This window comes from Mustelus asterias, chromosome 14, assembly GCF_964213995.1.
Source record: "Mustelus asterias chromosome 14, sMusAst1.hap1.1, whole genome shotgun sequence".
Classification (NCBI taxonomy): Eukaryota; Metazoa; Chordata; class Chondrichthyes; order Carcharhiniformes; family Triakidae; genus Mustelus; species Mustelus asterias.
Window position 1 is genome coordinate 35,736,256 of NC_135814.1, and position 12,789 is coordinate 35,749,044.

Sequence of the window (12,789 nt, forward strand, 5' to 3'; positions counted from 1 at the left end):
GGATGATCCATCTCGGCCTCTTCCAGAAGTCCCAGCACCATAGATGTCAGTCCTCAGCCAATTCAATTCACTCCACATGATATCAAGAAATGGCTGAAGGCACTGGATATTGCAAAAGCTATGGGACCACATTCTGGCAATAGTATTGAAGACCTGTGCTCCAGAACTTGCCACACTGCTAGCTAATTTAGTCCAGTACAGTTGCAACACTGGCATCTATCAGGGCAATGTGGAAAACAGTCCAGGTATATCCGGTACACAAAAAGCAGGAGAAATCCAACGAGCCAACATTCATTGCCACATCAACGATGTGCTGACCACATCCTTTGAATGAATAAGAAAAACCAGAAACAACTGTTTACTTAAACACCAAGGAGATGCCTATTACCCACAGGTAGACAGCAATATATATCTGTCCAGGAAACAATATACCTTCTGTCAATCATAGGTTCAAGCCAAAAGATTATGTTATTGACTTTCCTGAGCTTTTTGTATATGATAGTAATGCTGTGATGGTGTGTGGACTGTGATTAGAAATTATAAAGAAACATTTGCATTTATATCCTGGCCAACAGACATCTCAGAGCATTTTACTTTGAAATGTAGTCACTGTTGTATTGTAAGAAACCTGTAGGAAGCCAATTTGACACAGCATCGTAAGATTCGGAGAGTACCTCAAGATCATAGGAGGGGCAAACTAAGGAGAGGCAATTGTTACAATGCTTTCAAGATAAATTTTCCACAAGGAAGTTTACAGTTTTAAGCTCAAACATTTATCCATGCAGACTTCCTCAACTGTTGCTCTGCCACACTGAAAGCTTAATTTAGTCATAGAATCCCTACAGTGCAGAAGGAGGCCATTCGGCCCATCAAGTCTGCACTGACCACAATCCCACCTAGGCCCTATCCCCATGCATTTACCCTAGCTAGTCCCCCTAACACTAAGGAGCAATTTAGCCTGGTCAATCCACCTAGCCCACACATCTTTGGAGTGTGGGAAGAAACCGGAGCACCGGGTGGAAACCCACGCAGACACGGGGAGAACGTGCAAACTCCACACAGACAGTGTGGAGTTTGGACAGTCACTTCCATGCAAAAAGCATGCAAGCTTCCTGGATTTGCACAAACAAGAGACTGGTTTAGGTTTTGTGATCCCTTTATACGAATGTCAGTACTCAATTTACACAATTTATACCCAAAAATCTAGGTGCACCATGGCAAAAGCTCACTCACTATTACCCTTGTTAATGACTGTGTTTGTTGTTGTTTTCAGCAGCTGATATCAATGTAAGTGAGATTTTGCTAGCGATTTCTTTTGCATTTGTTTTTAGCGTTTTTCTCACTGAGACCTGTTCTGTACTTAACCAAAGTGCCTTCAATTTAATTGCAACTAAAACTTTTTGGACCTTTGCTTAGAGGGAATATGCAGCTGGAATGACCATCACAGTTGTGCATGATGATGGAGAGGAAAGGGAGCAGCAGAGAAAGAAGCTTTGGGAGTGAATCGCCATTCATTATGACAGTCCACACGCTATGACCTCTGTTTATGCCAGTTTTTTTTAACATTCCAGCATTGGCAAGTGAATGTAACGGGCAATTTGGGCTGAAATTTCTTTTGATAAGTTTGATGCAGAAATCGGCAAAAGGATTCGGGCAATTCCTGGATAATTGTGATCCAGAACTTTCTAGGCCAGTGCATCAATAAAGAGTTTGATTTCCTGTATATTCCAAAGTTGCACATGAAGATGAACATTTGCTGAACTATGTTATCCATAACTACTTTTTATACACTTTTGACATTCTTCTTTTTAAATTATGACCGGAATTTTCCCGTCCCGCGCGCCACAGAATCATAGCGGGCAGGGGGGGTGGGGACCATGCAAAGGTACATTGACCTCGGGCAGGATTTTCCGGTTTTGGAGTGAGCGTGGCCGGAAAACCCCACCCTATATGTGTCGGATTTGGTGAGGCCACCAAAATTTATATAATTTAATTATAATGGATAATATGAGATTTTGAGCTTTTTACTGCAATGTTTCTCAAATCATATTTGAGAGTTATCAGAACTTAATTTAGTAAATATTGTTAAGAATCCTATTCAGGTAAGCCTGCATTCAATATCTATTGAAAAAGTTTCTGCTTTCTCAGAACTTAAATGTGTAGAATCCTGTGGCGAGTACTTCATCTCCTGACTCCCAAAGTCTGTCCACAATCTACAAGGCATAAGTGTGATGGAATATGTTCCATTTGCCTGGATGAGTACAGCTCCAACATCACTCAAGAAGCTCGACACCATCCAGGGCAAAGCAGCCCGCTTGATTAATACCTCTTCCACAAACATTTGCTCCCTCCACCACCAACAAACAGTGGCAGCCATGTGTACCATCTACAAGATGCACTGCAGGAACTCACCAGGGCTCCTTTAGGCAGCACCTTCCAAACCCACAACTGCTACCATCTCAAAGGACAAGAGCAGTACATGTCTGGGAACACCACCATCTGGAAGTTCCTCTCCAAGTCACTCACCAGGCTGACTTGGAAATATATCACCGTTCCTTCACTGTCGCTGTGTCAAACTCCTGGAACTCCCCCCTAACAGCACTGTGTACCTACGCTTAAGGTACTGCTCAATTCAAGAAGGCAGCTCATCACCACCTTCTCAAGGGCAACTAGGGATGGGCAATAAGTGCTGGCCTAGTTAGCAATGCCCACACCCCAAAAATGAATTTTTTAAAAATTGAACATTTAATTCTATTTTAATAAATTGGCTATCATTTAGATAAGTCTAGACGTGACTATAAATGTATTTATCCACCTATTTGTCACAGTATTGATAGAGATATAGATAGAGAGATAAAAGCATATGTATTATATATAAAATAGTTATTAATTACACTACATTTATCACTGAGCAAATATTATAAATTTTAGGCTAATTTATATATTAAATATATAAAGAGATATTAATTACACTTCTTGGCTTCGAACATTGTTAGTTATGTGAAAAAAAACTAAATGAGCAGATTACATTATGAAATGTACAAAATTTAATTTTATTCCATGTCTAATAAAATAATTCACCCATTAAATTGTAAGCCAGTCCTAAGCACATTATTTCTTCATTCTGGGCCTTGCGTGTCATTAATCTTTATTGAAGGAAACACTAAAATTGAATAACTTGGAATATCTGCAATTATTACTTTTACAATTATGCATTTTTCATTCCAGGCAAATTCACTTTTATATACTATTAATTCATAATGCATTATATATGACCTAAGTACTCCAACTATCATTATACACTGTTGACTCAATTGTTATAATTATCTGGAACAGAGCTAAATATGTCAAATCCACTGGTGGTGAGTAGAGGTGAATTGTCATTCTTGGATCAGCGCTATGCTTTAACATTGAAGTGTTGGGTGAAATCTTACCAAACAATCGCAGAGTGGTGTTTCCAGCGAGAAAAATGGCTGGTTTTCTCTCCAGATCTTAGGACACTGCCTAAAAAAATCAAGGGGGCATGTTTCACACTGTCTTACAGGATTTTGTAATCATTCGAATGCATGGCGGGACAGAACGCAAAATAATCAATCTATTGGATGATTCAGTTGTAAAAGTTACAATTACTCCACTTGTCGCAAGGAACATTCTTTAAATGTAATAGAACAATCATAAAATATTATAAAGTAATGATGAATAATAATTAATGATACATTGAATGGTATAGAAAGTTATTGTGTCCAGAGAAACAGGATCTCAAGTTTCCTGTAATCACAAATTAAATTTTCTGTTACTTTCTGCCAAATTAGTAATTGCATTAATATAACAGCCTTGTGCAGGAAGCTAATCAAATATATACTTGTTTTAATTATTATAAATGGTGAGAGCCATGCCTCCAGGGAACCCAAGATCAGACAATACGTTGTCATTACTTTTGGATTAATTGGATCCTAGAAGCATTTTGTGGCACAGTAATTAGCACTGCTGCCTCACAACGCCAAGGGCCAGGTTTAATTCCCGGCTTGGGTCACTGTCTGTGCAGAGTCTCCCTGTGTCTGAGTGGGTTTCCTCCGGTTTCCTCCCACAGTCCGAAAGATGTGCTGGATAGGTGCATTGGCCATGCTAAATTCTCCCTCAGTGTACCCGAATAGGGCCGAAGTGTGGCAACCAGGGGATTTTCACAGTAACTTCATTGCCGTGCTAATGTAAGCCTACTTGTGACACTCATAAATAAACTTTTAAACTTTTATAAAGAGAAACAAATCTTAACTATGTTTAGAAAATGGACACTACAAATACTCGTCAAGCTTAGTGGGTAGTGTCACAACACTGTCTCTATGAGATCAATCGTTATGCCGTAAATTTTGAAATTTCAAAGCATTCAATAAGCATGTGTTCTTTTGTTTTAAATCCAAGGTCTATATTTTCGAAAATAACATCTATTACCAGACTGAAGTAAAGAGTAGTGCTCTGCGCCTTACCTCATCAGGGAAAGAGGGGATAATCTACAATGGAATTGCAGACTGGTTATATGAAGGTAGGAGACATTAACTTTATCGCAAGAAAATGTCTGAAGTTAAACTCAAAGGAAATGAAGTTATGATCATATATTTCCCATTCCATGTAGTGGAAAGTGCACTTTTAATTTCTACATGGATATCAGTAGCTGATGTTCTGAAAATACCACCATCAAATTAAATACCAAAGGTATTGCTTATATTTGAAATAATATTAACCTGACTACATGTCCATAAGTAGAAAATACAAGAAGTAAGAAAAGAATGTTTTCTTCTTGTCAGAAATATTTTCAAGATAAATCACACAATAAACTTATGTGACTCAATAAACATGCATGGGAATGGGATTGTTTGGATTGCTTTACAGAGAGCTAGCATAGACATGATGGGCCAAATCATCTGCTTTGGTGCCATAATGACTCTGAGCCTATGGGTTAGAATTTCAAAGGGCCACAAGGTCCGAATCCAGAGCAGATGAGAATTAAAAGTTACTGTCCTGGAAGTCATCTTGGGATCCTCACACCACCCGGACTGTTTTGCATTTTTAAAGGGCTAGCAATGTGGGAGGGGCAGGAGGAGCGAAAAGCAGAGTTGCAACCAATTAACGGTCCCTTGAGCTTATCTGTTTGAGTTTGAAATTTTTGTGGTATGGTGGTGGGGGGAGCCCGAACGGAATAGTCTACTTCAGTGAACAGTTGTTGGTTCGTCGTGGGGCCCAGGTAATTTTCTCTGCAGTTGTTTTGAGATGAAATCTGAGGAGTCAACTGGCACTGGCATAAACACTGTACCAAACCTTGCCATTCACGGGCACTTTAGACCTCCTGGTTTTCCACGGAACTGTCTGCTCTAATCGGCAAGGCAGCCACAGCCCCCAAAATGGCTGCCACTGGCCTTTACCACTGATGTTAAATAGGGAATTCCCACCTCCTGGAGATGTTCAGCATCGCTAATTGTCAGCCAGACTCACCACCTGGCTAATAAAGCTATTTGCATTTAAAAATATCCACAATATCTAAATTTATCCAGGTGTTATGTTCCTAACCCTGCAACAAAAATACAGTCTTATGACTGTAAAATAAACTAGTAATTTTTCAGTGATTTTCTTTTGCAGTGTTGTGAAGATTTTGATGACCTTATCTATTTGAGAAAAGTGCCTTTAAATAACATATGTTTGTGGACCCAACATAATATTAATTCTAAAATATTCGCAAAACACTGTGGATGTTGGAAATCTGAAATGAAAACAGACAATTCTGAAAAATTCAGTCAGTCTGGCAGCATCTGTGGAGAGAGAAACAGACCTAACACTTTGAATTCAGTACGGCTCTTCTTTCTGGACGATGCGAGGAGGAAACCAAATCATTGTGCAGCACGGACATCTCTCTGTTTGGTTTCATTCTCCTCCCCTTCAACCTCCTCCTCTTCTCTCAACTGCTGCTCCTAATCTTTCCCCGATGTATTGTCTCATTCCAGGGTCTCACCGCCCTCAAGGTCCATACCTCTCTGCTCAGCCATGTTATGGAAGACACAGCAGATCAGCATTATGACCGAAACCCTTGCTGGAGGGTGTTGGGATATGCACCTGAACAGTCCAGACATCTGAATCACAACTTGATATGTCCAATAGCCTACTCAATGATTGACCAAAGCAGGTAGCTTTGGTTGTACCGCCTCTGCACCTCTGTCTAGGGTTCCCATTGAGGACGTGTGACCAACTCTTCAAGAGATGGGGCGGCACGGTAGCACAGTGGTTAGCACTGCTGCTTCACAGCTCCAGGGATCTGGGTTCGATTCCCGGCTTGGGTCACTGTCTGTGTGGAGTTTGCACATTCTCCTCGTGTCTGCGTGGGTTTCCTCCGGGTGCTACGGTTTCCTCCCACAGTCCAAAGACGTGCGGGTTAGGTTGATTGGCCATGCTAAAAATTGCCCTTAGTGTCCTGAGATGCATAGGTTAGAGGGATTAGTTGGGTAAATATGTAGAGATATGGGAGTAGGGCCTGGGTGGGATTGTGGTCGGTGCAGACTCGATGGGCCGAATGGCCTCTTTCTGTACTGTAGGGTTTCTATGATTCTATGATCTAAGATATCCCTTGTTACCTAGAATCCATTCATTACATAGCAGGGTTTGGAGTGAAGATTGGCAGTAGCCTGGACTGCAGAAAATAAAGGAGTCATAGTAGCTATACCAGAACAAGCACACATATGGCGGAAGCACTTATTGTCGTTGTAGACCAGCTGAACATAGATGAAGTGGAAGCTGATTGCTTGATGAATCTGAGTGGACAGTGGCTGGGTGTTTTGGTGGCCACATAGGCGCCATTAATGATGCCCTGCAACTGGGGGATTCCAGCAATACTGGCACAACGCAAGGCCCCTGTTCCTGCAGGGCTGTGTCCATCATGAAATTAATGTACTGTCCAGCATTGTAAAAAAGGGCATCAGTGAGTGGGGAAATGCAGCGGTGTTGTAGCAGTTTGAGATTCCACCAAGTTGTGCAGCTGATCTTTGCAAGCAACCAAAAGTGAAGAGGTAAGGCCACAATAACTTGGACGGCCACCGGCAGGGCATGGCAAACAGTGCAGTGAGGTGCAAGGTCTTCAGCAACAAGGTCACAGATGTCTGTGGTCATCTGCCTGGAGAGCTGTACACATGGGTCTTGGTATCTCCAGGTAGCTCCGTCTTTGCCCAGGGTATTGCCTTCCTGCCACTCTTCTCTTTCACATGCCCTCCTATTGCTGGGGGTTCCATCCTTCCTGCAAATGGTGCTGCCCCTCATCACCACTGGTCCCAAGATCTAACAGGCATGCCTCCATTGCCAAGCTGTAGATGGCCATCCAATCATTCTTGGCAGGCTTACCCCATGCTCTTCTGCTTCTACGATGCCAAGAAGGGATGATGCCCCCACTCAATGCATGACCGCTGAGTTCCCATTCTCCCTGCCATTGCCACCTCCTTACCAAATTCAAAGGCATTTTGCCCCACTCTGATGGGGCTAGGGTGATATCCTGGGAAAGCCATGACTCACCGACTCTGTACCCACCTTCATTCAGAAAATCTGCAACAGACACCTCCTAAAATCCATGTATCCCCTTTAAAAGTCTGCAAACTTTTTCTTTCCAGGGGAATCGAGAACCTGATGAAGGGTGTGCATTCAAGTGGGCAGCAAGCACACTAATCCCAATGCCTACTTGATGTGACTCATCAGGGATCAAGCAATTTTCATGTTTGGGTCTCATTCAAATGAATGCAGTGAGAAGCCAGTGCTAGTCGAACACTGATAAGAAATTTGCTGACTGGGAGTGGATGGAAGACTGGGAAATTCAACATTTTACTAAGCTAAAAAAATGGCCATTAAAAGTGAGACCAGACCAATCTAAGAGGGGGGAGTGGGGGTGGAAGGTATGGCAGAAGGTCTAACAATGGTCACAAGTATTTTTGTAGAGACACAGTCATCATGCTCCAAGATCACCCCCAAGAATTCTTAACAAGCAAGAGCAGGGGCCATTGTTTCTATTTCAAAGTTTCTAAGATTCGCCAGAAATTCACACGTATGTGGAAATCCTTAGAGCTTGGAATGGAATGAGTCTTCTTTGATACAGAGCTATCACGGTCAATCCTGCCTTCATTTAATGCCCCATTGAAGCACATTTCAGCAGAGCCTATTGGGATGATTTTATACTCCCTCGGCATTAACGTCAATTACAGTATAAATATTGCAATGCTATGCGAGGTCAGTTTAACAAACACATTTTTGGAACCAAAGCTGAGAATTCTTCCAATCATTATAGTTCAGTTCTGCACAATGGAGGACCTGCACCAAATGAGCCGCCACCCCCCTCCCCCCCGTCAATCTCCAATCTGAAAGACGCCCAGTGAAAAAAACACTGCCGAGTGACTCCTTGTATAATCTCTGCAGTAGGTAAGTATTGTTATTTGTATATGTTATGTTCAATAACTCATTGTTACATGGCAAATTGGCAATGAAATGTTGCTTTGTCCCCATCGTACACTTTAACAACAGCTCCATTCCTCCATTACTCCCACTCCAAAGAAATTCTATTTTGTAATTCTCAGAATAAATCCATGAAGAATTACACATCTATTTGGCCCTCAGGCTAAAATGTGAGATGAGTTTTAAATGTGTTTAAGTGAAGGTTCAAGGAGTAGCCTTGTGGGGAATGGGATCCTGGGCTTTTTAAAGTAGAGGCTTGGAAGACAAAAGCCAAGTATGCTAAGCCATTATAAAACACAGGTTCAGCCCCACCTCGAGTATGGTATGCAGTTCAACACACTAAAATTTAGGAAGACGTGAAAGTTGTGAATAGTGTTGGGCACACTAAAGGAGAATTTAGCATGGCCAATGCACCTAAGCAGCACATCTTTTGGACTGTGGGAGGAAACTGGAGCACCTGGAGGAAATCCGCACAGACACGGGGAGAACATGCAAACTCTGCACAGATAGCGACCCAAGCCAGCAATCGAACCCAGGTCGCTGACGCTGTGAGGCAAAAATGCTAACTAACCACTGTGTCACTGTGGGGTACAAAAGTGATTTACTGGAGAAGAATTGATGGTATTGTTTAAAATCATGAACAGTGTATTCAGTGTAAATAAAGAGAAAATGTTTCATTGGGTGACGGATCGATAACCAGAAGGGATAAACTGAAGGTGATTGGCAAAGAATTGGGCACAACACGCAAAAAAATCATTAGTAGCCATGAGCAGTTAGAAATTGGAATGTACTGCCCAATGGGGTGGTGATATGGATTAGGTAGTTGTCTTCAAAAGGAAATTGGATAAGTACTCGATGCAGAACAAATTGAAGAGATATGGGGAAAGAAGAGGGGAGTATGGCTAACTGGATGGTTCTCTCAAAGAACCAACTGAGAGGCAATAAGCCAAATGGCCTTGTCGTATGCTCCACTATTCTGTGATGCTGCAGAAAATAGATGTTAGCCTGAAAAAGCACAGCTTCTTTTGAATTGCCATGTTATTCACATAAATTAACACAGAATGTTCCATAAAGAAGAATTGATTATATGCTATGTTCAATGTCCATCTCTTCTTTCATCAAATACAATCTGTTTTTGTCTTAATGGTACCTAACAATTTGTATCTTGGCAAGTTGCAAAATGATTACATTTCTTCAAAGAGAAGATTACAGTTGAAGCTCAGCTTGAATGCAGGAACCGGTAATTTAGAATGCATTAGCAAAGTGCAGCAAACTGAGTAAAAGGCATGCAGACCCACGAAGCTATAGTTAGCTTATACTTAGCTGAACAAAAAAAAAACTAATAGGTTAGGAAAATAAAGTCTGGAATTCAATTTCCATAATTAGTTCTCCTGATCACCTGCTGTATTCAGAAAAAAGGCACGAAGCCTCACGCTTCTTCGAAGTCCACAGGGATCCTCCACAAAGTTATAGCACACAATCCAAGAAGTATACATATAAATTCAACTCCTATGTGTTTGCTGGCTTCCAGGCACGGTGGCACAGTGGTTAGCACGGCAGCCTCACAGCACCAGGGACCCAGGTTCAATTCTGGCCTTGGGTAATTATCTGTGTGGATTTTGCATATTCTCCTTGTGTCTGCGTGGGTTTTCCCCGGGTGCCACAAAGATGAACGGGTTAGGGGGATTGGCCATGCTGAATTGCCCCTTAATGCCCAATGATGTAGGTTAGATGGATTAGCCATGGTAAATGTGTGGGGTTACGGGGATAGAGTGAGGGAAAGGGTCTGGGTAAGGTACTCTGTCAGAGAGAGTCGATGGTCACTCGATGGGCCGAAAGGCCTTCTTCTGCATTGTAGGAATTCTATGATATTTTGCAGAAGGATTCCTGAAAAGTACTGGTGAAAGAAGTTAAACTTTGTATTGCCAGGAGATCTAAGCTCTTGACTGCATTCCTTGCTTAAACAAACGCAAAGTTCCATATAGGACAGCTCTCCTTCGGATCATCTTCCACAAAAGGACTTCCAACTGCATACCAGGAAAGGAAGAATTATTGCCTGCAATGCTCTGTGAGGTTTACATGTGCAATTATTCACTGGGCTACCTTTTATTTATCTTCAAGCAAAAAACAAACACTTGAGAATGGTTGAATTAGTTCAGGGCTCAGACTTTGTGACCTTCAGCTTAATGGACAAACCATGTCAACTCCCTCCTATATAATTGAGTAGGCTACTGGAATATGAAAAGCTTGCTTAAACAACTTACCCTGCAGCGTGTTTGACCTTGAAAATATAAAATACAGAAAACCGGTAGATCTTAAAGGACTGTGTCACACCATCAAAGGAAAAGTTGCAGAGATAACAGAAAATAATCATAAGTTTGGCTGCAAGGGTGCATCAAATGAGGATGGCCATTTTTATATTTATTAGGCATCCCGATGCAAATTCTTGTCAAAGGCTTTCTGAAAATCTCAGTGAACTGTAGCAGTCGTTTGGTCTTGATAAACTGAGGAATTTCAGCTGAAGACAAAATACTGCGGATGCTGGAATCAGAAACAGCTCTGACAAAGGGTCATCCTGACTCAAAACGTTGCCTGTATTCTCTCTCCACAGATGCTGTCAGATCTGCTGAGATTTTCTAACACATTCTGTCTTTGTAAGGAACTTCAGGAATCTTCTGGAACCTTGCCAAAATGTATTTAAAACTATTCTGCATCCTTTATCTGTGACTGTTCACCTAGATGAAGCTTATCTTGGATTTTATTCACTCCAGTTAAGGTAGACATATAAGAATACCCCTCATTAAGATCTAGAGGCAAAGGAGGAAGATCAAAGAAAGAATGCCAGCCAGTCTTCCATTGAGGTGGCTCCTGTCTAAGTTCAACATTTCATATCCAAACCCATTAGAATACATCTAACTGCTCGGACTATGATATCTGAATTAGTGTGGTGAATTGAGCAGTGTCTGATGCATTGATGACGTTCACAGTATTTGATGTATTCATTGACCTCGATCACTTGTTTGAATATTGTTCTCTTTGTGGTACTGCATGCAAATCCCAAGGGTTTGACCCCTGTCATTGATCTCCACACTTATCTGCCCTCATTGCCTGCTGCACATGTGTCTGGAGGGCCTCCTGGGCACTTGCAGATACAGGCCACCTCTTCTCTTTTCCACCCATTCCACCAATGGCCTCCAGTAGAGTGTCCACAAGCCTTGGGGCCCACAGTCTCCATGCTGTGCTATCCCTCAATGCTTCCAAGATCAGAGTCACTTCCTGCATCCGGTCCATCCACAGTGCAACTCCCCTTTAAGCAATGCTATCTTTAATTCACGCTTATCTTCAAACAATGCTTGCTTTACATTCTGCTATCAATCATGTAATTGGCCCCTGTTGATCTGTCTGGCTAATTAACAGCCCAGTTAGCACTGGCTGGACTTTCAAATTATTGAAATGAATGGACAGCACAGAGTTGACATGCTGCCTGTATTGCAATCAATAGGTGCAGATAAATTGCCTTTTACCATTCCTGTCCCTATTTTCAGGGGCTGTATGATTAAGCCCCCATGATCTCAGTGGGCCACTTGTATATCAATATAAATGAAAGCTGCATCATACCCCCATGATGTGGAGATGCCAGTGTTGGACTGGGGTAGGCACGGTAAGAAGTCTCACAACACCGGGTTAAAGACCAACAGGTTTATTTTGTAGCACAAGCTTTCGGAGTGCTGCTCCTTCATCAGGTGAGTGGGAGTTCACAAACAGGGCATATATAGACAAAGACTCAATTGTAAGATAATGGTTGGAATGCGAGTCTTAACAGGTAATCAAGTCTTTACAGGTACAGACAATGCGAGTGGAGAGAGGGTTAAGTACAGGTTAAACAGGTGTGAATTGTCTCAAGCAGGACAGTTAGTGAGATTTTGCAAGCCCGGGCAAGTCATGGGGGTTACAGATAATGTGACATGAACCCAAGATCCCGGTTGAGGCCGTCCTCATGTGTGCGGAACTTGGCTATCAGTTTCTGCTCAGTGATTCTGCAGCGTATCAGGTAGACAACGTTGGCCGAGTTGCAAGAGTAGGTACCGTGTACCTAGTGGATGGTGTTCTCACGTGAGATAATGGCATCCGTATCGATGATCCGGCACGTCTTGCAGAGGTTGCTGTGGCAGGGTTGTGTGGTATTGTGATCACTGTTCTCCGGAAGGCTGTGTAGTTTGCTGCGGACAATGGTCTGTTTGACTCATCGATCGACAGTTCCGACGCGCCATAGCGAAAAACTGCACCGACCTCCTCAGAAGACAAACACAGGACACG

General features: G+C 42.2%; 1 protein-coding gene across 1 annotated transcript in view; it reads left to right on the forward strand.

Moving 5' to 3' along the window:
- dpp10 (dipeptidyl peptidase like 10) overlaps positions 1-12,789 on the forward strand; it is an 837,745-nt gene that overhangs the window by 684,050 nt on the left and 140,906 nt on the right. The window contains exon 8 of the mRNA XM_078229163.1: positions 4,420-4,540. Within this exon, the coding sequence (XP_078085289.1) occupies positions 4,420-4,540 (121 nt within the window). The remainder of the gene's footprint in view (positions 1-4,419; positions 4,541-12,789) is intronic.